General features: G+C 36.6%; 2 protein-coding genes across 2 annotated transcripts; both read right to left on the reverse strand.

Moving 5' to 3' along the window:
• Positions 1-13,586: 13,586 nt before the first annotated feature.
• Positions 13,587-14,661, reverse strand: LOC127794762 (uncharacterized). Its single transcript, XM_052326008.1, has 3 exons — positions 14,358-14,661; positions 14,032-14,273; positions 13,587-13,956 (listed from the first exon to the last, which is right to left on the reverse strand). The coding sequence occupies exons 1-3, from the start codon at positions 14,659-14,661 to the stop codon at positions 13,693-13,695; spliced, it is 810 nt and encodes a 269-aa protein (XP_052181968.1). The 3' UTR covers positions 13,587-13,692.
• Positions 14,662-20,047: 5,386 nt separating this feature from the next.
• LOC127794763 (uncharacterized) lies at positions 20,048-21,645 on the reverse strand. Its single transcript, XM_052326009.1, has 2 exons — positions 20,456-21,645; positions 20,048-20,363 (listed from the first exon to the last, which is right to left on the reverse strand). The coding sequence occupies exons 1-2, from the start codon at positions 21,643-21,645 to the stop codon at positions 20,048-20,050; spliced, it is 1,506 nt and encodes a 501-aa protein (XP_052181969.1).
• Between the last annotated feature and the right edge of the window lie 2,918 nt (positions 21,646-24,563).

Genomic DNA, 24,563 nt, shown 5'->3' on the forward strand with positions numbered 1-24,563 from the left:
CTTCAGAATCCTAATTTGACCATTGGAGGGTCTTCGCGGGAGGAAACCCCCGCGGACCTTCTAACCTATTTCGTTGTTTTGGTAGCAACGTAGGTGGAGAATCAATCAATGGCATCAATTGTTTTGGGGCATACCTTAAGGGCATACATTCAAGGCGTACCTCAGGGCACACCTTTAGGGTATTGTTTCAGGGCACTCCTTCAAGTCGTACTTTCGGGGCACACTTTTAGGACATACCTTCAAGGTGTTGACATTACTCTAGAACACTAACATTACTTCCGAACAATACCCTATCACCTCGGATCTTTTTGTTCGACTCCTACCTTTGTGTAAAAATTAATTATCCTAAAGACACACTCACAAGGGGGTCACACTCGCCAGCATACGAGGTTTATGAAGTACATAATTTAAACTGGTAAGTCTAAGTCATATCCATAGGAAAGTCAATTATTAAAAGAAAAGTAAGGACAGTGCATGAAAGCAAATTGCGAAGTACTGTGGTGTGATATAAGAAAAATTGAGATAGTGAATTAACACTGAAAATAAAACGTCTTTGGACAAGACAATTTCAGTGCTGATCCATTCATTCCCCAAGCAAGCATAAAATTATAATAACATCGGGTTTGAAAATTAGATCACAAAATTTTGCTATTAATTACACTTTGGGATAATGATGGTTTTATTTCTAACATCTTCCATACATGGCATGAGAAGATCTAACTTAAGCAACCATCATAAACTAAAATGCAAATATATTACACTTAAACTTGGGTGTAGTATGATGGTATTTCCAATTTGGACAACTCACATACTTGGCATGAGAGTTCCAAGCATATACTCCAATCCAAATCCAAATGTTTTGGTAAGAATTCTTAATCTAATTTCAAAACCTCAACTAAACAATGGAGTTCGGCATGCTCGAGTTATTCATGACATTAGACACTACTATCCTTGTCTTGATCCAAAACTTACATAGCCATACGTGTCCATTTAAAAATGAACTGACAGAAATTAAATAGAACATAGCAATGAGATTAACAGCAGAAACTAAACCAGTATACTAACGAAATTAAAGAACAGAAAGATGAACAATAAATGAAATAGTACAAAAGCTAACAAGCATTGTATTATAAATTCTACCTCTAAGCATTTGAAATGGAAATGAGAACAGAAGTGACAATGCGTTGAAATAACAGAAGTTAAAGGAACTAACAGAATAGTATGAAGTACAGAATGTAAAATGGACGCAATGGAATAATAGAACAGAAAATGAATAACAGAGAAGAAATGAATAACAGATTGCTATTTCTATTTCTACTTCTACTTCTACGCTACTAAAAACCTTTATGAAAACTTCACTGTAAAGAAATTTCTATACTAATGGCTCTCTAATGGCTACTGGCTAATCCCTCTTTATTCTGGACAGAAATGGCGGATGGGCTTCTGTCTTTCCTCACTGCTCACTCCCCAAATTGCCCTCAATCTTGATGAAGAATTGCAAGAGAAGGACCGCATTTCTCAGGCCACTGTACGCTCCCCTGCTTCCACGCTGCTGGGCCTTTAATTTCTTCTTGGGCTGCAAAATTTGGCTGGGTTTTAATTGGGCATGCGACAGCTTCAATTGGGCTTGCGGTTTGGAGCTTTAAATCCAATAAGTGAGCCTTCAAATTGTGGGCTTCAATTGCAATCAGCGGCTGGCAGCATCTTCAATCAGTGGCTGGGCTTTCCAATTGCACTGCTTCACGCTGCATCTTCAATTCCAATTGAATTGAATTAATATATTATATATATATATGTATTACGTATGTATATTCCAATTGAATATATGTATTATTATATTATATTATATTATATTATATATATGTTTATAAGGTGGCACGCATGGATATATGTATATGTATTATATATGTATTATAATATATTATATTTTATAAAGATATATTATATATTTATATATATATTGTAAATTCTTTTTCAATTTAATTTCTTTTGTTAAAAATTAAAGGAAAATATTCTCTTCTTTTTTTTAATTTTTAATTAACTCCTAATCTCTATTTAAATTTCATTTTCATCTAAAGCTACATAAAACTATAAATTGCTCATAAGTATTCAATTAAACTAATTTTAAAATCAAAATAGGGGTATAATTATAACAAAATTTACCACTAATCACCTTCACACTTCACAAAATTTCAATTGTTGTATTTTGAGCAACAACAACATGGAAGTTTAGGCCGAGAAGGCTAATGTTGTAAGCAACGTGTTGTAATAAATTTTGTAGCCTTGTCTTTGAGCAATGAAAATGAGAGTTGTTTTGATTCAGTTGCTGTACCACCTTATTTAACGTCCTACCTCCCTGATCTCTCTTGGTGGGGGGATCTCCAGAGGGCAGGCATTACAACCATACATCCTCAGGAGCTAGCCTTTTCTTAAAGAAACATTACGAGTTCCAGTATCCTTCCTCTTACATTTTGCAAGGGTACGTGCTGGACGAACGAACTCCCAAGCTCCTCAATGATTCATAAGCTGGGGAATAGTGGCGACAATCGATAAACTCGACAATATCCACAAATCTAAGGCAACCCAGTAAGGCGAGGTGTAACCAATCCCCTGAGTCGCGATCGAAACAGTATTACACGTACTAGCCTTGAAGCTCTATTGGGATGCCTCATCTTACAACATAGCATCGTTTTTGAATTTATCTCTTATTTATATTCCACTGCTTTACCCTCCTACAAGTGGGGATGAAGTGACATCCCAAGAGCAGTCACGCTGGGGAGCTTGCTTTTCCGTGTATATGTGTTTCTACATGTGTGCAAGTGCTTGCAAGGCATGTACCTCCCACTAAGGGCAATTACAATCCTATGCAAAACCATCAACGAGGTGGTACTCCACTCTTATACAACACCAGGGTGCCTAATGGATGTTATCACACCCATTCGAGGTCAAACCTTTCTCAAAGAAACTTTATGGGTTTTGGTGTCCTTCCTCCCCCATTCTGTCAGGGTACGCACTAGATGTAAAAATTCTTAGGCTTTTGCAACGAGAAAAAAGCCTAGGCATGTGGCCACTGAAAGAGAACGCTAACTCTTGGTGTACCAAATGCAAGGGTTCAACTGTTTTCAAAATATTTTCAAAAACAAATAATAAATGCAGCAAAAATAAAAGTGAAAATCACCTTGCAAGACTTGGTATTAATCGACCATATGCAACAAAACTGAAACCATTCCATAAGGTGATTAGCAATATACCTTATGCAGATCTGATGTAGAGGCTGAATCTTCTCCTGTGGCAGCAACTCTTGCCTCCAACAGCTCCCGAACAACTCTACCAGGCAGTCTCCTACTACTCTGAATAGTAAATCGAATGACTAATCCATCTCTCAAAATACAGGAGACCTAGTTTGTCCATGCTCCTCATGTGGTTAAACCCCACAGAGAGACCTATGTGCTAGCCAAGTCTCCTATAGGTGATTAAGTTGTAAATGGGTTCAATCAAAGGATACCCAATTCAATAAACTATCTATTGGAATGGAATTGCTACTCTAGCAATCAAAAGATCAATGGAGCAAGAAGGGAAGCAATAAGAAGTGGGTTTAAGGCTCTATAAGAAGAAGAATAATAATGCACAATGGCCGAGAGAAAACAAAGCATCAAAAGTAGCTGTCAAAAATACTTATATTCTTCTTCTTCTTCTTCCCTTATATATTAACATCCAAAAACCCTAGAATGCCCAAATCCATCCAAACAATTAAGAGAAAGAGAGGAGACAAATAAGAGACAACCAGAACATCCAAGGATGCATGCCATCCTTTTATCGTTGTCCTCAAGCCATGCATCTTTCGATTTTGTAACCCTCGCTATTGGAAATTGTTGACCATTCGATGCAAACTAATGAATCATTCACATGACTGGTCGACAGATTCCGAATCTCTCAACCGATTTTGGCCACCTAGATGGTCAGTAGCCTCTAAGGCTATCGACCATTTCTCTCTCTTTGCACCAAGTTTCTCCAAATTACATCTAAATGCGTCATTAACTCTTAATAACCTTTTCATCATCTCATGATGAAACCGAGGCCCCCATTAACTCTTAATGGCATGCCTATCAACTCTTGACAGTTTCTCCAATTAATTTGAACCTGACTTGTTAACTCTTAATGGTGTCATTATTAACTCTTATTGACGATCATTAATCACAGCTTTATATGGTTTAGTCAACCACACTTGGATATGCATGTGACCTTCTAGGTTCACCACTAAATAGTAATCGGGATACGTCAAACACTTTGACGCCGACCAAATATTTTGATTTACAATAAGGATCTTTCCATCTCTCTAAAGTACCTCGAAAGACCTTGAGTGACAACTAGCATTATGTTAGGGCAATCCTACCAATAATGAAGTCTAACTTCAATGAGTACCTATTTGGGCTTTCGATTCCTGTGTACTATAATCCCTTTATCAACTACATTTCGATCGAGTGAGAGTCATGGACTGATCAAACTTACTAACTCGATAGCTATGCTAAGATCTAGTGTGGTGTGGTTAAGATGACACATCGTAACTCCTTCTGACATTGGAAACAATTTCCAATCAAGTGTACTCTAGCCATAGATTTATACAACCACAACCACCATTGATAGCATAGGATGTTCACCTCACGTTGGAGGTCGACGGATCCTACTAGCAATCACCTGCCTCCATATGCTACTAAGCAGAGACCACATAGTTCATCTAAGACAATCTCAAGCACCGACATATAAGACAATTGTGTTGCCTCCAATCTAAGGACTAGTAACACAATTGAAGCCTGTGATAGATCATAGATCCTCTTAGCCATGTGATCTATCACGTGCATCACATTCAGTAGTTGTTTCACTAACATCTACCCACATGTCTATTATATCCATCTCATAGATTATTGGCATGCGACTCACCATACTTTATCATTAGTATCTCATACTAATAAAAGGTAGTAACCCATGTGTCAGTCCGTAATTGATTACTCATAGGCTGCTTTTGAGAAATCTAAAGACCAAAAATTAACCATTAAGAAAACCTTAACCCGAAAGTCTTTATCACATATTCTTAACACTTAAGAATAAGACTATCGTCAAGAAATCTAAGAGCTCATTTATAAGATTGATTGGAGAGGTATGAACGAAGATATAACCTTAAAATATGAAAACATATTTTATTACATTTGCAAGATTTACATCATTAGTCCCATAATTACATCCACTAGATGTCATCTAAATCTAGCATTAGGGCACAAACATTAATAGCGACAACCTTCAAACCACGACAATATCAATGAGTCTTAGGCGATCTTGAAGGTCAAGATATATCCATTCCCCTAGTTGTGGTAGTAGTAGTGGAACCACCCGCTGGCTATAAAATGTGTAAGTATCTATGCCACAAACAAGATAGCTAAGCCCTACGGGCATATAGGTAACCATTGATAATCAGGTAAAACTTCGAAACACTTAATTCTTTATTGCGTATATAGTATTAATCTGGGTCGACTTGCATCCGAGTTTTTGAGGCATCGAGCACCCACATTTTACTCTTCCTTTACTTTATATCTAAAGGAAAGAGTGGGGAGACATTGTTATGTGGTGCCCTAAGAAAGTCAAAGCCAAAAATCCTAGAAGTATTCTAAGAAGGCCGAAGACCCCAAAGGGCCTTCTAGGGAAGAGTCTCCTAGAGCTTCCGAAAAGTTTTAGGAGCAGCCTAACCCTTAACGTCCCTGAAGCCTAGGACTCATTCAAAGAGTCTTCCAGGCCCGAGCCATCCAATGACTTTGAGGAGTTTTCAGACCTATCCGAAGGATACTCATCGGGGCACTTTGACCCCAAAGATACTTTCATGCCCTCCAGCCTCATTCGATGCATTTTTCAAAAAGAGTTGGGACTCGCATCAACATGCCACATGTCACGTGGACTCCATCACCAATTTCTATAAATACCTAGTTGCTACATAACAAATAGATAATTTTTTTTTCTCTCACACACACAGACTCGGGACCCAAAAACTTTGACCCTAGTCCATACAAAACCCATCAAGAGACTACCCATTGGAAGACTCGCATTTGGAACATACTGCATACATACATACATACATACATACATACATACATACATACATACATACATACATACATACATACATTCATACTTCTATTTGTTGGCATCATCATATGACTTAGGCATCGGAAGGTCTACATGGTGAAGCTCCCAACGTGTCTTCTAACTATTCCTTTATTACAAACCCATTCGGTGCCACCCATTTGAAGACCCTTCGGATCTAGTGGAAGAATAGTTACCCGAAAACCCTTCGAGGGGAAAGGCCCCCCAAAGACTTTTTGGAGCAATCTGAAGACTCTGCATCTTCCAAGCTTTCCCAGACAGCGGATCAAGCTCGACACCCATTGATCCTCCTATGATCCCACAGACCTTGACGTCTCTTCTGGACACTGTCAAGCTGTTTGCAAAGACAAATAATTTAATTATTGTAATTAGCAAACAACAAAAAGAATTAAACTTATCTTTTAACTACAATTTAATAATTTTATAGCAAAATCTTATTTTCTAGCTATGTAATTTAGAATGGTAAATAAAACTTTCGTAGTGAAAAACTATATTTGGTGGAAAAAAAATTCTCATTTAAATTGCCTACGATTAATAATTTCATACCAAAATATTAACTTTTGACTATAAAATTTATGGAGTAGATAAAATTTTCTTAGCCAAAAAAACTATATTTGGTGGGAAAATTTTAGTTTCTTTAAATCATCTATAATTTAATGGTTTCATAGCAAAATGTTGCAATTTGTTACATATAAAAAATATCATAGCAAAAAACTTGTTTTGTTGTAGTGGTGTGTGTGTGTGTGAGAGAGAGAGAGAGAGAGGGAGAGAGGACTTACATGATGAAAGCAAGACGGTTGATTTACACAATTACTTAATTGCATGAGAGGTCATTGTCATTTCTAATATATCAGGGGGTTTGTGGTATTTTGTTAAAACTTTAAAGTTGCTTGGCATAATTTATAAAAATAAAAACACCGATGGCAGCCATTATCAGCCACCACCATGCTAAAATAGTTCAACACCATCAGAAGCTCCGCTAAACTGGAGAGGGAGAAGGAAAGGGAGAAAGAGAGATGCAGAGGGAGAGAATGGGAAGAACCAACCATGGCTGCGAAGGCAACGGGGTTCTTATTAAAGCTCTTAATTTTTTTGGTTCAAATTAGTAATTGTTTGGCCCAAAAAAGCTGGAAGAACCCATTATGGAGAATAGATCGCAGTCATGGATCAATAATTAATTAGATATGGATAAGAATGAAAATTGTTCCCTCCTAACCAAAGGGAGCGGTTGGAGACTGGATTGCAACGGTAGGGAGTGGGCTCCGATGAGGGGTTCATCCGGGGGGTGGATGACACCTATAAGCACTCTGATGCTCGAGTGAGTGAGAGAGTAAAGAAATGACAATGTATTGGAAGGTAAAATTGCATAACATACCTTGGCCCTAAAAAGAGCTAATTGATATAGGAGGGGGAGACGTCCTCATGCATGTGTGTCGTGCATTTGCAGGTGATGGGACTGAGTATCTGGCATCGATAGGGGTTCCCAGGTGGTAGCATGGTGTCAAAGGGACCCTCATTAATGGCGGATGGGATCCGCCATTAATGAGGATGGAATTTAAGAGAGTGCACGGATACCTAGTATGGGGGCTGCAATGACGCTGTTGCAGGCTAGCGTAGGGCTAGGGCCAGACTGAGATGGGGCCATGAGGGATAGGCTAGATTGGGTCAGGACAGTCCACAACCCCCTAGGTTGGATGCTCTAGAAGCGAGAGTTCGAGCTAAAGAAAGGAAGTCTGGGTAATTTGTTGTATACACCAGTTTTGGAAAGTTTGATTGTCATTAGTACCTGGCTGAGATGGATGGCCAAGTTGACTATGGTCTCATTTGAACAGATGTTGGTTCTAAAGGCATCTGGAGCCCGCTTGGCTTTCTACAATGAAGCATTTTTCTTAGTGCTTTGATTCGTGGTGCGCGTAGCGCGCGTGATTTCGAGATTCAAGGTGTTATGCCGGGGAGGGCCTGAGGTGATATTTGGGCATGGTGGCTGGCTGATTTATCTTGGATGTGCAAAGACGTAGTTTTGAGTGTGCCATATGGGAATAGTATAAAGGGTGCATCCCCTTCTAGGTTTTCTATTGCTACTTCTTCCTTCATGCTTCCAGGGTGCGCTGCTTTCCTAAATCTTTTTCTTTTAATTGTTACTTGAGGCAAAATGGCTCCTCGGCTTAGTAGAGAAATGCTTAAGGTTGTCTTCGAGGGAAAGAGAAAGGCCGCTAGTGGCGCCGGCGGGGGAGACGCCTCTTCCCTGGCTATGGATCTTACATCTTTCGTCATGTCAGTCCTCCCGCCTACTTCTGGTGCCACCTCGTTGTTGCATTCCAAGAGACCTATTACTGATGAAAGGCGGTTATCAATTAGGAAATGCCAATGGTATGCTGAAAGCATTGGGTCATTGCTGGCATGCCTTCCGTGGGCGTGTCCAACCCACTTGCTTTAGGGGATTGAAGGAGGCATATCGCTGAGTGGAGGATCTGGCTCTAGAGGTAGTGGCAAAATGCCGTACGCTAGAGTTTAAGTTCCGAACAGAGATAACTGATCTCAAATGATTGCATCGAGAGGAGATAAAATGGGTTTAAGAGGTTACGAAAAGCAAGTTATGGGATGTAGTCGCTAAGGCGACGACCAGCTTGAGCCAGCAGCGAGAGGAAGCGAAAGCGTCGCTAGTTCGCTGCCATGAGGTCATAGGTCGACTTGGATGTCAGCGTGATGATGCTAAGTTGGAGCTTCATCATTCAAGGGCAGAGGTTGCCCATTTGCAAGTTGCACTTGGGGTCGCTCAAGTGGAGAAGGAGGCTGGTAGGGCTCAGACTGTGGAGGCTATAGATGGGTATTTGGAGGGTTATGAGGAAGCCTTACTCCACTTTATGACTTTGTTTCTAGGTCTGGACTTGCAACTTTGTAAGCCCTTTATGAGGGTTAAGGATGGCAGACTTGTTGATTCGTCCGAAGGGGAGCGTACAACTGGGACTTTAAGGGGAATTCTGGGTGCCTAGGCGGACCGGGTTGAGGAAGGTGTTGTCAACGTCGTCAAGCCTCCGGCTGAGTCGGGTTGACTTTTTTCGTTTCTCCTACCTTGTAGTAGTGTAGGTTTTCTAGTGTTTTTAGCGGCTAAGTTTTACTAAGTCTTGTAATATTACCTTCCTATTGACTTTGTCAATGAAATAAAAGACTTTCTTGTTGTTCGAGATACTCTTCTTTGCTCCAGCTTGATTTATTATGCTTTTCCTGACCTAGTTAAGGCCCTTAGGGGTTAACGCGGTGATCCCAATGCTGGGGTTGGTGCCTGGTCTTAGGGCTTGGAGAAGAAGCGTTTGTCTCGGCTCCATGGTATTGCAGAAGTGCGAGGGAATTATGCGTGTGGCATGGGATTTAAGGCTATAAATGAGGTAGCGTTTCGATGGCAGCATTAGGTGCGTTGCTCTTTGTAAGGCGTTTCATCAAGGTTTTCTATTTAGCGCGTTGAGAGGGTTGATTGGCTATAATAAGGGCGACTTTTTGGTTTTCGAGGCAGGGGTATGATCGTATTAATGGCATGATTTTTGAAGTCTGATCATATTGATTTTTAGGAGACGGTGAGGGGTCTTCTAACTATTGGGTGACCATGCCTATAAAAGAAGGGAGGGAAACCCTTGGTTTCTTCCAGTGTTATCGCTCGTTTTGTGCTTTGGCTTTGGGAAGTTGGGGAAATAAGGTTGATGGTCTACAGTAGGGGGTTTTTATTCGAAAGGGGTGCTTTCGCTGGTGGCGTCACGGATGCACTACAAAAAAACAACATTTTAGCGGCGATTTTTTTGTTATTTAGCGGCGATTTTTAACCGCCGCAAAGTGCTTTAGCGGCGGTTTTCAAAACTGCCGCTAATACAGCCGTAATGAGGTATTTAGCGACGATTTTCAACAACCGCTGGAATAACTGCCGCTAAATGTTGTTTTTTGTGGCGGTTTACAAACCGTCGCTAAGTCTGACATTAAGCGGCGATTTAGTAACCGCCGCTAAATATTTAGATATTATTTTATTTCCAGCGGCAGTTTTGTTAAACCGTCGCTAATTGAACTTTCGCGGCGGTTTAGCAAAAGCACAAATAAAATCGCCGCTGGAAATGAAATAATATTTAGATATTATTTTATTTAGATATTATTTTATTTCCAGCGGCGGTTTAGCAAAACCGTCGCTAATATTTTTAGTGAGTATTTTATTTTTAGCGGCGGTTATTTAACCGCCGCTAAAATCATATTTCGCAGCGGTTTAAAGAAACCGCCGCTAAAATAAAACAATTGTTAAAACAATTAGCGGCGGTTTTATTTTGATTTTTAGCGGCGGTTTTGAAACCGCCGCTAAATTTTCTCGCTTGATTTTTGGCACTTTAGCGGCGGTTTTAATTTTGATATCGTGGCTTTTAGCGACGGTTTCAAAACCGTCGCTAAAAGCCTAACAGAAAGGCTCCCAGGTTGCTTTTTTTGTTCACCAAATCAAAAACCTGTGCCAAATTACTCACAATGCAACTCACAAATAACCTAAAATTTATAACATATATACAAAATTCACATACACAATATTTCAATCCATTTAATCAATAAACCATAAATATTCAATATAACTTAAATATCCAAATATGTAACATATTTTAAACAATTTAATATCCAAAATGAAGTTCCATATCATCACATCAACTTTGTTGGTTTGGATCTTGATGGGTCTGATGAATGTCATGACTTGCATTAGAAGATAGCCTTCCTGTTGGTGACACTGGTCCACTATGTGCATCTGGTGTCTAAAATAATTAAAATTATATTAGATATGTATACAAAAAGAAAAAACATACTTTGATGAATATTTGTGGAGATAAACATAAACAATCACTTGAAATGAAAAAATAAAATTCATAATTTAAGAATTAATATATTAACATACCATTGTATTGAGCACAGCAGCAAACTCAGGTGGTATATTCCCCACGATATTGGTGAAAATATAAGCCATTGCACTCTTTAAACTTCGAACCTCTTGTTGACTAGTCTCTAATTTTTCCTCCAATTTTTTCACATATTGTACAACAGGTGTACTAGTATTATTGGATGGCGAGGATGTCCCACTGAATTGAGCAGTGGTCCCAAAAACTTGGTTTGGACTAGGACCGAAGCCCAAACCTCGAACTCGGCCTGAATGTTCTTTTCCTAGCACACGAGCAAGTGAATCATTTAAGGAGACTGACTGTGAAGGCGTGCCTTGGCTCTCAATCTCAGAAATTTTCTCCTATATGGATTAAAAAACAATATCAATCATAAAAATCTCAAAGAAAGACTTGGGTCTTACTCAAAGGTTTCAATGTCACATTCACCTTTATCATTACATGTCTTGCAACACACACAAAAAAAAACTTCAACAAAATATAAGAAAATGTTGAAATTTAGGACATAATCAATAACCAAATTCTGAGCTAAAGATAGAAAAGGAACAAGACAAAATTTTCCATTTTAACACTTAAAAGATCAAAGCCATGATAACATGTGGCTGAAAAAGAGAATTTAGAAGCAGTGTTAATAGTGGGGTAAATACACAGAGTAGATTATTTTATAAAATTAGAGTTCCAAAACTGAGAGCTCTAGGACCAACTAGGGTCAGGAAAGGCCTACGAGATGTAATTGTTTTGCAGGTAAGACTTGAAACATAGGTATTGGATAATCAATTTGGATTTATACCTAGGATAACAATGGAAGCAGTCTATCTGTTCCGAGACCAGTAGCAGGTAAAGGGAAAACCAAAAGATCTCAATTTGGTTTTGTTAGATTTGGAGAAAGCACAAATGAGAGTACCAGAAATTTCATGTCGGCTTCAGAAAAGAAAGAAGTCACAGCAGATATATTGGAGCGATGCAAGACATGTATGAGGGAAACCATTACATAGTGAGAACAACAGCAAGAGAGACCAATCACTTTCTTATCACTGTGGCTGAAAAAACAGAAAGGTAAAAAGAAATTGTTTATGGGATGATAAAGATGGAGTAACAAGAAGGTTTTTATCCTTCAAAACAAATAGGTTTCAAGGCAAGTAAAACTCTAGAAAACATATAAAATCCAACTTCAAAATCAAAATAGGAAAGAAAGGAAATTTGAAGTCTTAAGGGAGTAAGGGTGGACATTAGGCTGGCTTACGAGTTCAAGTCAGCCTACACTACGTGATAAGATAAAATATTCCTTTTGCCTCTTTTGTAGACAATCTATCGTTGTAGATATGTTGGTCATATTTGTTCTTAAATCTAAAAGACATAATAGGCAGTATGGGATTGGATTCAAGAGCCATCATGGAGGTTGGGCTTATGGTCAAACACCCCAGGGAGGGGAGCCTCCTAAGAAACAATAGGGGTTTTCCATAGGGCTTTCTGGAGCCAGTATGGCTTCCATCATGTCTTATTGGGTTTTGAGAATTCCAAAATCCATTTTGCAAGGACACAAAGTGTGGAGATTTTGAGAATATTATTGGAGATTATGTTGGAGTGATTAGAGAATCCACGAAGATTGGAGGAGATTAGAGGATCGTGAGCTAACTTTCCTAAAGTCAAGATAGATATCTTCTCCAAGATTAGATCCTAATTTAAGAAGTTTCCTAATTCTGTAATTGTATCCTTAGTTTCCTTGTATAGTGTAGAGAATATTTGTTTTTCCTTTTCTATAACTTTCCTATAGTGTAATCTTATTCCCTATTAATAGGGAATGTATTCAGTAATCTATATGAAAATATATTCATTGTTCTCCCCCCTAATATGAGTTGCATGATATCAGAGCAAAAAAAAAAATCCTGCTCTTTTGTTAAAAAGAGTATCCAAGCTGCCAGTTCTGGTGGTTTAAAAAGAGTATCCAAGTTGACTCTTCTATTGCAAAGAATTTTAATTTGAACTTTAATTAAGTTGCATATTTAAGGCCAGCAAATATCAATCAAGTTTTGTGAACATCTCAAAAATTAGCATCTTCTGCAAATCATAAACCAAAAGCCTATTGAACACCAATATAAGAAGGAAAATCATAAACCATGCACTTCTGTCTATTTTCCCCTTAACTTTAGGTTTTATTATATTTTTTAAAATAAGCAAATACATATATTTTTTAGTATATGTATGTTTTCTGCTAGCAAGTTCAACTAAACTTATAACTCATTTACTAATAAAGCATAATATAGATAAAAGTTTCTTCTATGATTCAAAAAGTGGAATGGTTATGATACAAAAAAAACTTACGCTTATAGTTCGTGCTCCTTCATTCACAAAAGATCCATCTTTCTTCTTATGCGTCGCAATGTATAATAAACCCCTACTCACAGGCTGACCACTCTCAATTTCCAATAATTTAGAACAATTTCACATAAATATTAGTTGATGTTAGAATAAAAAATTCATATTAAGGATAAATTTTTGCAATATTACCATCTCATATTTTTTCCTTTCTAGACTCTTCGACCCTCCTGTGTGTGGAATTGTCAATTTGAATCGATTTTCAGCATTTTTTTGACATATCTCCTAGATATCCAACAAAAACATCATTAGTTTAATCTTAACCACTTAGTCGTATAAATATTAGTAATCTTATAAGCAAGATTAGTAACATCACCTTAGTCTTATCTCGTGCACGATAGTCAATAAAACTTGCCCATTGTTCTTGAGATATTCCCGGTGGATGCTTTGTAATATTTGCTTCTCGACCAATATTGGGATCATACCACTCATGGTATAATTTACATCTATTGTCCTTCCATTTCTTTCCAATGTTCTTCAAAATAAAATTTTTAGCAGGCCCCTCGTCAACATTAAATTTTTCCTTGAAAAAACAACAATATTAGTTACAATAACATATTCAAAAAATATATCAAAAAATACAATATTAGTTAATTACCATGATTCTATTTTTGTAAATTTCTTCTTTGTATGTCTTCGGTACTTTGTGCCAACTTTCATAGTTAACAGGAAAAGCAACAAAATCAAAGGCTAATTCTCCTAAAATCCCTCCAAGAAGTCTAGCTGGATCTCCAATTGGTTGGAATGATTCATTGAACTCTAACATAACACGCCTTCCACGTGCTAGTAACCAAACATCTTTAACCCTTAGTTTTTCCTGTTTTATAAGCCCTTCTTCATCTGTCAATCAAAATACATATACCTAATTTAATAATTAATGCAAGTATATAATAATTACATGCAATTTAAATATTTTGTGCATACCTATCACATTAACTGTCCAGTAACGACGTGATGTAGACGAGGTTGTCGATGGAATATCCTGAGATAGATGTGGGGTGGATGATTCTGATGGAGTTTGCCTAGATCCTGGAGGTTGTGATGGGGCATGGCTAGATAATGGAGGTTGCGGTGGAGTTGGGAAGGATGCTATAGGTTGTGGTGGAGCTAGGGATGATGTTGGGGGTTGTGCTGGAGCTGACAATGATGCTGAAGCATGTGTGGGAAGTGAGGCATCTCCACCTAAATCAGTAATGCCTGTCTTTCTTAGATGTTTCTTCCTAATCATGGCTGTAATTTTTTATACATGAGAAAAACATGCACATATATATAAAGCAAAGCAAAAATAATAATAATAATAATAATAATAATAATAAAGGAGAAGGAGAAACATAATAATAAGCGACGTAAAATGCAATATAATTTTCTACATTTAAGAGTGTGTAATGACCGTTAGATGATTACATGATTTTAAAAGTGTTTTTTTAAACTAAATCACAAACAGGTATGTCACGAAGTATGTTTATGTTGTGATTTATTTAATATATGTTGAATTCCTGAATTTTTTGATAACATAAATGTTGATATGTGATAGGATCTATTTTATGACTTATTATTCAATTAAGAAGTATATTTTTCTTTCTTCTTAGTCAGCATGCGCCTTGCACTTGCCAGGCGCGCGCCTCAGGCTCCAAGACCCTTTGCGCCTTATTGCGCCTTAGGCCTTTAACAACACTAGAACTTGTTATTAATGTGCATCATAAAGCAAACAACTTTAATAAAGATAATTATGCAATGATCCAAATTCATCTTGAACAATACCAAAAACATTCTTTAAAATACCACACCCTCCAACAAGTAGACCATTTCTCAAAAAGAGAACACTTGAACTTAATGCATATTTGCTCAATTTACTTGATAACCTGAATACTAATCATGTTTTACATTTAAAAGACTTGTCAACTGTCAGGAACCCAAGCCTGACTATAATTCCTTTGATGAGAGAATTGAAAGAGAGGGATAAATAGAGAGAAAAAGGGGGAAAAATTAGACTGATTAAGAGGGAGAACTGAGAGAGAGAAAGGAGAATTTAACAAAATCTAATCAAGGTACAAATTATGAAGTTAACAGATTGGTAACTTGATTATATTTCCTAATTAGTTTTATTTTCTAAAAGCAGCTTTTGCAGATTAATTATTGAATACAGATATTTAGTCTAAGTTGAGACTTGTGTCTTAGTGTTTTCAGGTTTTAAGATTTGTTCTCAGTAGTGTTTTAGGTTTGAGATTAGTTCTTGGTCATATCCTACGCCAACAAGAGTTTTTGAAAATTCAGAAGGCTTCCATTCATCTCAATGGAACATTCTCTTTTCTAGTTTGAGAGGTTTTATCATGATCTAAAGGGTTTGCAAGGCATTTTGTTATGGATATAATCTTATTATGACCCTCCCTGACCCTCACAAGTGGGGAGCCTAATGCACAGTAGAGACCCTTTAACTATTACAATTCATATAAAGTTGGCTCTGCCACTGCCAATTTTGCAGTACCTAAATAGACAAGAAACTGCATTTTTGTCTTTGGGTGGGGGCCCCAAGGGTTGTGGATTAGGACCTTCTTGAATCACATGATCAAAGAAAGATGTTAATTGAGAAAAGACAACTAATGAGGCTTCACTCTCATCAAAAAAGGCAAAATAACTTGAAAAAATTCTAAGAAGCAAAACATTGGGCACAAGTGAAAAGGTTATCTGAGATTTCCAGTCAACAACCCATCCAAACAGAAATTCTCTTTTGAATAATAAAGCAGTGAATTAAATGAATCAAGTAGCCTATTTAAACAAAAGATAAGTACAAACTATTACAGCTTTGCCTCCTTGTCTTCACCTATCAATTAAAAACAAATTCATGTGAGATCACTGAACAAAAATCCAGGATCCCTCATGAAGCAAGCAATTTTGTTGTAAACCATTAACCAAGCAAGTAATCAAAATTTATGAAGCCTTCCAGGGTGGTCTGGAAGAAGAATTCCCATCTTAAATCTACTTTTTCTGTTATAATGTAGTTAGAAACATTCATCATCTAGAAGAATATCTCCAAATTGGCCAGTCTATTTCTATGTTAATCATTTTTTCAGCTCCCACAGAATTGCTTTCCGCTTAACTTATAATTAAACTATGGACTGGATAACAGTCCTTTATCTTGGATTGCTATCGTATAATAATCAATTATTGTGATTACTCAGGGTTTTGAACTTAAATGTGGTTGAAATTGACGAACTAAAATTTCAAATTTGCTAACCAAAAACCTTTTGTATTGCATTTGGTTGCCAAGGTAATATGAGCAAATATAATAAAACTTCAAATTTGAACAATTTACATACCTCAAAACTGAACGATTCTCTAGGGATGATGATCTAACTAGTAGAATTAGATGATTACATGATTTTACAAATCTCAATATGGGAGTCTAATTTCTTAAATATATCATCTTTCCCTACACTTTGAAAAATAACAACCTTGTTTTTGGACCGTGGGGGATCCATCATGAGCAGACCCAACCTGTTCGCTAACAAAAGCCAGCAAATCAACCATTACATTAATCAAAATCTCAAATTTGTTCACAAGACCCAACCACAAATTAGAGTGAACCAAACCATAGTCACAACTAAGCTTTAAGACAATTATTACCCTATAAATTTCTTATTGGTCTTTTACTATTGTTTACATATTTTTTAATTTTTATTAGTCTTTTTTCCACATAGAATTCTTTATTGATCAGGAAAGTTCCATTACTACTGCATCTATTGATTTGGTCTTCCTGTTACATCTACTCCCTCATGGAACCTCTATTGATTTGTTTTTTTACACATCAAAACATCTTTCCTCAAGACTAGAAGTTTGTTTCAAAAGGCTGATGATGGGAGCTTCCTTTTTGGGTTGAAGGAGATTATACATTTAGATTCTTCTCAAATTTCATTGTAATTTTAAAGCACTCAATTAGGGATTTTTCCATTTGGAGTGACGTTGACTCTTTTAAGTAATTAGGGTTTGCTAGGGCTGAGTTTACTGCCTAATTAGAGTAGTTTAAATAAGATTTACTAAAATAAGTTACATTTTTCTCAAACCTCCACTACTCGTCTAAGAAGGAGCTCATGACTTGTCAAGAAATGATCATACTTATTAGCAGTCCACTCTTTATTTATTCTATAGAGATTGTTTGCATACTTTAAACTAAAATGAAAATATTCAAATTGGCTATTCAACATATACTAAGACAATAATTACAGATATGTTTTTTTCTACTGAAAATGGAAATCTTGCAGCCAAGAGGTCTAACAACTCCAAAACATCACTTTCTCGGAGTTGTGATCCTTTATATCTGTTTGTCTTTTCTTTCTCGAGCATTTTCCAGCAACATTTTCATATTACACCCAAACAATAGAAAACACAGTTCAATAAGTTGTTTACACAGAAACCCTCAAGAAAATACTTTTCTACAAACAAACAAAGCCTACAATCCATTAATGATGGGTATAATATATATTGTTTAAATGGAAATCATTAGCTTTAAGATGTTTTTGACCCAACCTCAGTCAGCAAAAAAATATTTTAGTGTTGTAGTGTTCCAGTTTTAGTGTTATTGTGTTTTCATTTAGTTAGTCTTGTATTGCTCCTATATATTTTTGTTTTGTGATTCACTCGTTTTACTATATATATATTGTAGTGTTATCATTTTAATTAGTTTTGTGGTATTCTTATTTTAATTAATCTTGTTGTACTATATAATATTCTCATTTTACGTACGTACGGTTATGATGGTTTTATTTTAGTCTTGAATTACTCCTCTTTTACAGTACTTGCGCTCCCATTTTTTTATCTTAGTAGAATTTAGAAGGTGAATACTTATTTTAATATTTTACAATTAATTTTTAGTAGAAGTACTTACAATTAATTTTTAGTAGAATACTTATTTTAATATTTTACAATTAATTTTTAGAATTTAGAAGGTGAATACTTGCTCCTCTTTTACAGTACTTATTTTTATTTTAGATATATGAGTATGAAGTTAGCAATGATGATAAGTGCCCATATGGGTGTTGGTATTGGTGGTCACAGTTTTGCAAGTGATGCAAAAATCAGAGGCTTCTTTTTGTTTACTTGTCGAAGGGCATCAACCTCTAGTAACATAAAATAATTCTAATATAGCTACAAGTAGTTTTGATTGTTATTTTTGTCAGGATACATCTAATTTTGATCAAACACGAAAACAGATTAGAGAATAGATGCTTATATTTGTAGTTTTTACATCACATTAAAGGTTTCATTAGGTTAGCTTGTATTCGAATGTGCTACTTCTTCTCAGTCTACATTGACCAACTGCCATGAAAATAGCTCTGTTTGTGTCCTAAGCGATTATGTATTTATTGTCTAATTAGTCTAAACCCTTCTAGTAAGACATGTGAGGTGATGGTGAAAAAAAAATCTTAAACCTTTATGTTGTGTTTGCTTATTATATTGTTGTTACCACTTCTCTATTGGTACCTCTTAGACGTTTCTTCCTAATCATGGCTGCAACTTTTTATAAATGATAAAAACATGCACGTATAGATAAAGCAAAACAAAATGAAAGGCAAAATAGAAAAAGGCTAACAACAATATAATAAGCAAAGTAAAATGTAATATAATATTCTACATTTGCATTAATTAAATCCATAAAATTACATATCCTCATCATCCTCATCATCAACATTTTCAACATTAGGCATTGGATCATCATCTATTTGTGCTCTTGCAAGTGACAGAATTCTAGTATCATTAGGAAAAAATAACTCTAAGTCTTGTGCTTGATATGGCTCGTTCTCATAGAATGTCTCTTCAGTGTCTTCACCCATATCATACAAATCTCTTGGTTTTAAATGTACAACAGCACTCCAATCCTTTTCTACAACATCTTCAACATAGTACACTTGTTGTGCTTGTGAAGCTTCAATATAAGGTTCATCTTCTTCACGTTCACCAGTATGTATCAATCGAGAGAAATTCACTAAATTAAATTGCAAAGCATCTTGTCTGATCCCTCTATCAGTTATGGTATTGGCCCATTTACACTTGAATAGAATAATCCTGAATCGACCATAGTAATTAAGCTCGATTATATCTACCAATTTTCCATAATAATTAACATCTCCATTAACTGGGTTGTTATCACTGATTCTAGAATGACTTCTTGTTCCAGAAATCACAAAAACTCCACTGTTTTGAGTTTTCAAGCTATGTTCTCGTTCCATACTCCGAAATTTGAATCCATTGACATTATATGCACTAAATTGTCTGGCACGTTGAAGTGGCCCTTGTGCAAGGAACTTAAGATCATCTGAATGGGATTCATTTTCATCATTCATAATCTAAAATGAAACAAAAGGAAATCGATAAGTACAATTTTTCATGATTGAAATATTGTTCTTAATAAAATATATCAATGGTAAACCTACACGCTTAGAGAACCAATCAATGAATTCCCGATGTACTGTTCTTTCAATCTCTATAGTTGATCGTGTTTGATTCCTGAGCCTTCTCTTGGTTATCTCTCTAAATTCCCTATATAAAATTAAGTCATTAACGCAACAAGATAGGAAAATAAGGGATTTTGATAAATTATATATCTTTTATGTACGAACTCACTTCACAAACCGATCGACTAGTTCTGAATTCATCAACACATATCTGTGTGCTTGTCGTTTCTCAATATGAGTAAGGTTGAAATATGAAGTACTCCCAACTGATTTCCCTATTTCAGTAAAAAACATTGAAACTTGAGACGATTCATTGTTTGTCGTTTGATCATCAACACGTCCAAGCTGGTTGAATCTTGTCTCAATGCCCTCCAAGTATCTTGAACAAAAGGTCAAACATTCTTCAGCCAAATAACCTTCAGCAATGGAACCTTCTGGTTGTGCCCTGTTATGTACATAGGACTTCAAATGTCCCAAGTATCTAAAGTAAAAAACACAATTAGAAAAAAGTGTTATACATATATACCTACAAATCCAATGGCAAATAGCAATTACGATATATAGAATATTTACCTTTCTATAGGATACATCCATCGATAATGTACTGGGCCTCCAAGCTTCAGTTCATTCACTAGATGCACAACTAAATGAACCATGACTGTAAAGAACCCAGGCGGAAAAAGCATTTCCATATGGCATTGTGTGAGAATGACTCGACGTTGGAGCTTGTCAAAGTCTAGAGGATTCAACACCTTGCCACATATTTGCCTAAATATTGAGCACAAATCAACTAAAACGGCAGACACTTGGTTAGGCAACACATTTCTAATTGATATTGGTAGCAGTTGCTCCATAAGAATATGTGAATCATGACTTTTCAAACCAAATATCTTCCAATGCTTTAGATCAATACACCTAGCAATGTTACCTGAGTAACCATCAAGCACTAAAACATTCTTCAAAGTTGTAAGGAATACATCTTTTTGGGCATTTGACATTGTAAATAAAACAGGTCGATACTGTCCATTTTCATTTGGCCAAAGATCACTTCTTACGCCCATCTCTTTCAAGTCTTTTCGAGCATTGAGATTATCTTTTGTTTTTCCACTTTCATTGAGAATGGTGTACAAGACATTATCACACACATTCTTCTCAATGTGCATAACATCAAGGTTATGGGGCAACAAGTTGTACTCCCAATAACGAAGTTGGAAAAATATACTTTTCTTTCTCCATTGTTGACAACCACTTTCTACAATATTTTTTCGGTGAGTTCTTTTTTTGTTATCTTCAGCCTCCATCCCTTTCCCAAATGTAACATGAACATTTTCCAACTGCTTGAATATCTCTGAACCTGATAGTGCCACTGGTGGATTCCTAAACTCTGTATTACCATCAAAATGAACATGGTTAAACCTGAATCTATGATTTGGCTCTAAAAATCGGCGATGACCCATAAAACTCCACTTTCTACTATGAGGTAAACGATGGGCAACAGTGTCAAAATTGCAAGTTGGACAAGTTGAACTAGTGTGTGTGTTCCACCCAGATAAATTACTAAGCCCAGGAAAATCGCTAATTGTCCACATCAATGCAGCGCGCATATTAAACATTTGATTGAGTGAAGCGTCAAATGTTTCCACACCACCATCCCACAAATCCTTCAAGTCTTTAATCAAGGGTTGTAAGTAAACATCGATATCATTCCCTGGCATTTGCTTTCCCGGAATGATCATTGAAAGGATGAAGGAAGTCTGCTTCATACACATCCAAGGGGGTAAGTTGTACGGTATAAGAATCACAGGCCAAATGCTATAGTTGGTACTCAAAGTTCTGAAAGGATTGAAGCCATCACTAGCTAACCCAAGCCTAACATTCCGTGGATCTTATGCGAATTCAAGGTGTGTTTCATCGAATCTCTTCCACGCCTCAGAGTCTCTCGGGTGCCTCATCAAGCCATCTTTGTTACTATCCACAGAATGCCACCTCATATGTTCAACAGTTTTAGAAGACATAAATAACCTTTGCAAACGTGGTTTAAGTGGAAAGTACCGTAAAACTTTGACAGGTTTCTTTTTTCTTTTCTTGCCCCCACTAGACATGTTCGTCGGGTTACCTTTCCTACTTTGTTTCCATCTTGACGTGTTACATACTTTGCATGTCTCCCTACTTTCATCTTCTCCCCAATACAACATACAGTCATTTGGACATGCATGTATTTGACTGTAATTAAGACCAAGCTTGGTAATTAATTTCTTCGCCTCATAAAAAGAATCAGGAATCTCTGCATGTTCGAAGGCATCTTTTAACAATTCTAAAATCATAGACATTGCTTTGTTACTCAATCCGCACAAGCACTTGATGTGATATAGTTTTACTAGGAATGATAATTTCGAGTACTTCGTACATCCTTCATACAATGCTTGATTTCCATGCCTAACTAGATCGTAAAATGCCTTAGCTTCCTCATTAGGTCCTTGATTCAATTCTGGCATCCTTTCTTCACCTTCATGTACTGGTTGATGCGAGGTCCAGGCTTCTACATTCACATGGTCCCTAGATATCCCAAAAGCATCGTTGATCATATTGTGTATTGGATCATGACTGTATAAGGGATTTTGTATCGAGGGTGTGCTATTAGAAGTTTCCCCTGTAGTTGACTCCCCATGCCAAAACCAAGTAGTGTATGTGGTTGGAAACCCTCTACAAATCAAATGATCATACACCATTGCTCTGGTCTCCCAATTTCTAAAAACACAATCAGGACAAGGACATTTGATTTTGCCTTCAACAGACCGATGGGCAAAGGAAAATTCCAAAAATCCTTGCACCCCTTCCTGAAATTCATGTGTATTTCGTGGCTTTGTAATCCAAGACTTATCCATGCATCTAAAATAGAGCTTGTAGCTTGTATTCTGCTTCTCTAATCTACACCTCAATATGCAAAACATTACATCCATATTAGTTTTAAGATGCGTACTTCATACATAAAAGGCATTTAAAGACTACAACAATTTTCCAATAGAGACCCTAATTATTGTCACTCTATAAGACACTCAACTTTTGTCTCTTTATACATCAATTTTTTGTGTATTGACCTAATGTGCAAGGTTTGTTGGTTATTGCATGTGATGGTTTCATGCCTTACATGATAGTATATAGTCACAAAACAAAATTTTAAGGTGAATTAGATTTTGTAGTCATTTTTAATTTCTACCTCTTTTAAAAGAAAAACAAAAAATGACACTTAGTGGGAATCAACAGAAAAAAGCAACAGAAAGCTAAACAAAATATAGCTTACTTTCTTTTGTTGTAGCCTCAATAATTTAAAAAATATTACAATAATGATCCATTTTAAAATTTTAGTTGTTTTATGAGTTTTCTTTTTTCATTTGAGTGGGTGTGGAGTGGGGCAATCTTCAAAAATATTAAATGCTTGAGAGCAGCAATTTGTTGGCTCTATTGCCACTGTCCATTCCAAAGATTGTAGCATCATCATTGGAACTTCTGTGGGTTTTTAATTTATTCACGTAGTAATTCAGATGTTATATTTTGATTAATTTAATAAATATAAAATATTATTAAAATTAACTAAATCCTAACTTGATTTAAGGAACCTGATAAATTTTTCAAAAAAAAAAAAGAAGAAGAAAAGCTCCCAAGGCCAAGATTAAACACAGCAATTTCAATTTTAGTTATGAAAAATGTTATTTATATACTTAATTTTAATACTTAGGATGGGTGACCCTGGCGTATTGATAATTTACTATTTTTTTTAAAGCAAAAATGACCGAACCAAACAACATTTATACTAGTGGTTGAGGGTAGTTGATATGATTTACAGCTATTTAAGTTTTAGAGGTTCCAATCATTTATTGCTTATTAATTACCCCTTCCTTCCCATCTTGACTTTTCTAATTTCAGCACAGTATAAACTGGATGATCAGCTCAAATCCATCCACAGCATTATCATCGAACTTTTTTTTTTCTGTTTTTTTTATTCTATCGATGGTTAGCAGGAAATTTTATGGTGGGTTCTATGATCAAATGGAATTGGAATCTGTAACACAAGACAACATTATGTATTCATATGTACTCAACTTTAAAATTTTTAATTTTAAAATTTTAAAGTTGAGTTGCAGTGGTAGGAATATATGCTTGTAACAGAAATAACAAATACCAGGACTCTTAAAAGACAATCAATTAATATACCAAGATCTTCTCTCTTATATTAAAATTGAACTAACCTGAGGAACTGCGAGAGGCGAGAGCGAGTCAGCGACTGCGAGAGGCAAGAGCGAGCGGAAGCGACGGCGGGCGAGGGGCCGAGGGCGAGCGCGAGCGACGGCGAGCGAGGGGAGGGTAAGAGCGAGCGAGCGAGCGAGGGGCCGAGGGCTAGCGACGGCGACCGAGGGCAAGCTCGAGCGAGGAGAGGGCAAGAGCGAGCGAGGTCCGAGGGCTAGCGACGACGGGCGAGCGGCTGAGGGCGACCTCGAGAGAGAGCGAGGGCTAGCGACGCGAGCGAGAAGGAGAGACAGAGATCGAGAAGGGTTCGTAGAGAGAGAGTAAAATTGGGGGAGGGAATTTGGGAAATTGGGGGTGCCTTGGCGCTGGCGGGTAATGGGAAATTGGGGGAGGGAATTTGGTTTTTTTGTCTTTAAGTAATTTATTTTATTTTTTA

This window comes from Diospyros lotus, chromosome 2 (assembly GCF_014633365.1).
Source record: "Diospyros lotus cultivar Yz01 chromosome 2, ASM1463336v1, whole genome shotgun sequence".
Lineage (NCBI taxonomy): Eukaryota > Viridiplantae > Streptophyta > Magnoliopsida > Ericales > Ebenaceae > Diospyros > Diospyros lotus.

Coding starts and splice junctions, on each gene's coding strand:
- LOC127794762 (XM_052326008.1), bottom strand. CDS start 14,661: ATGATTAGGAAGAAACATCTAAGAAAGACAGGCATTACTGATTTAGGT. Junction 14,274..14,357: donor CTGGACAGTTAATGTGATAG/GTATGCACAAAA, acceptor TTTGATTGACAG/ATGAAGAAGGGCTTATAAAA. Junction 13,957..14,031: donor TTTACAAAAATAGAATCATG/GTAATTAACTAA, acceptor TGTTTTTTCAAG/GAAAAATTTAATGTTGACGA.
- LOC127794763 (XM_052326009.1), bottom strand. CDS start 21,645: ATGAAGCAGACTTCCTTCATCCTTTCAATGATCATTCCGGGAAAGCAA. Junction 20,364..20,455: donor TGGATGTATCCTATAGAAAG/GTAAATATTCTA, acceptor TTTTTACTTTAG/ATACTTGGGACATTTGAAGT.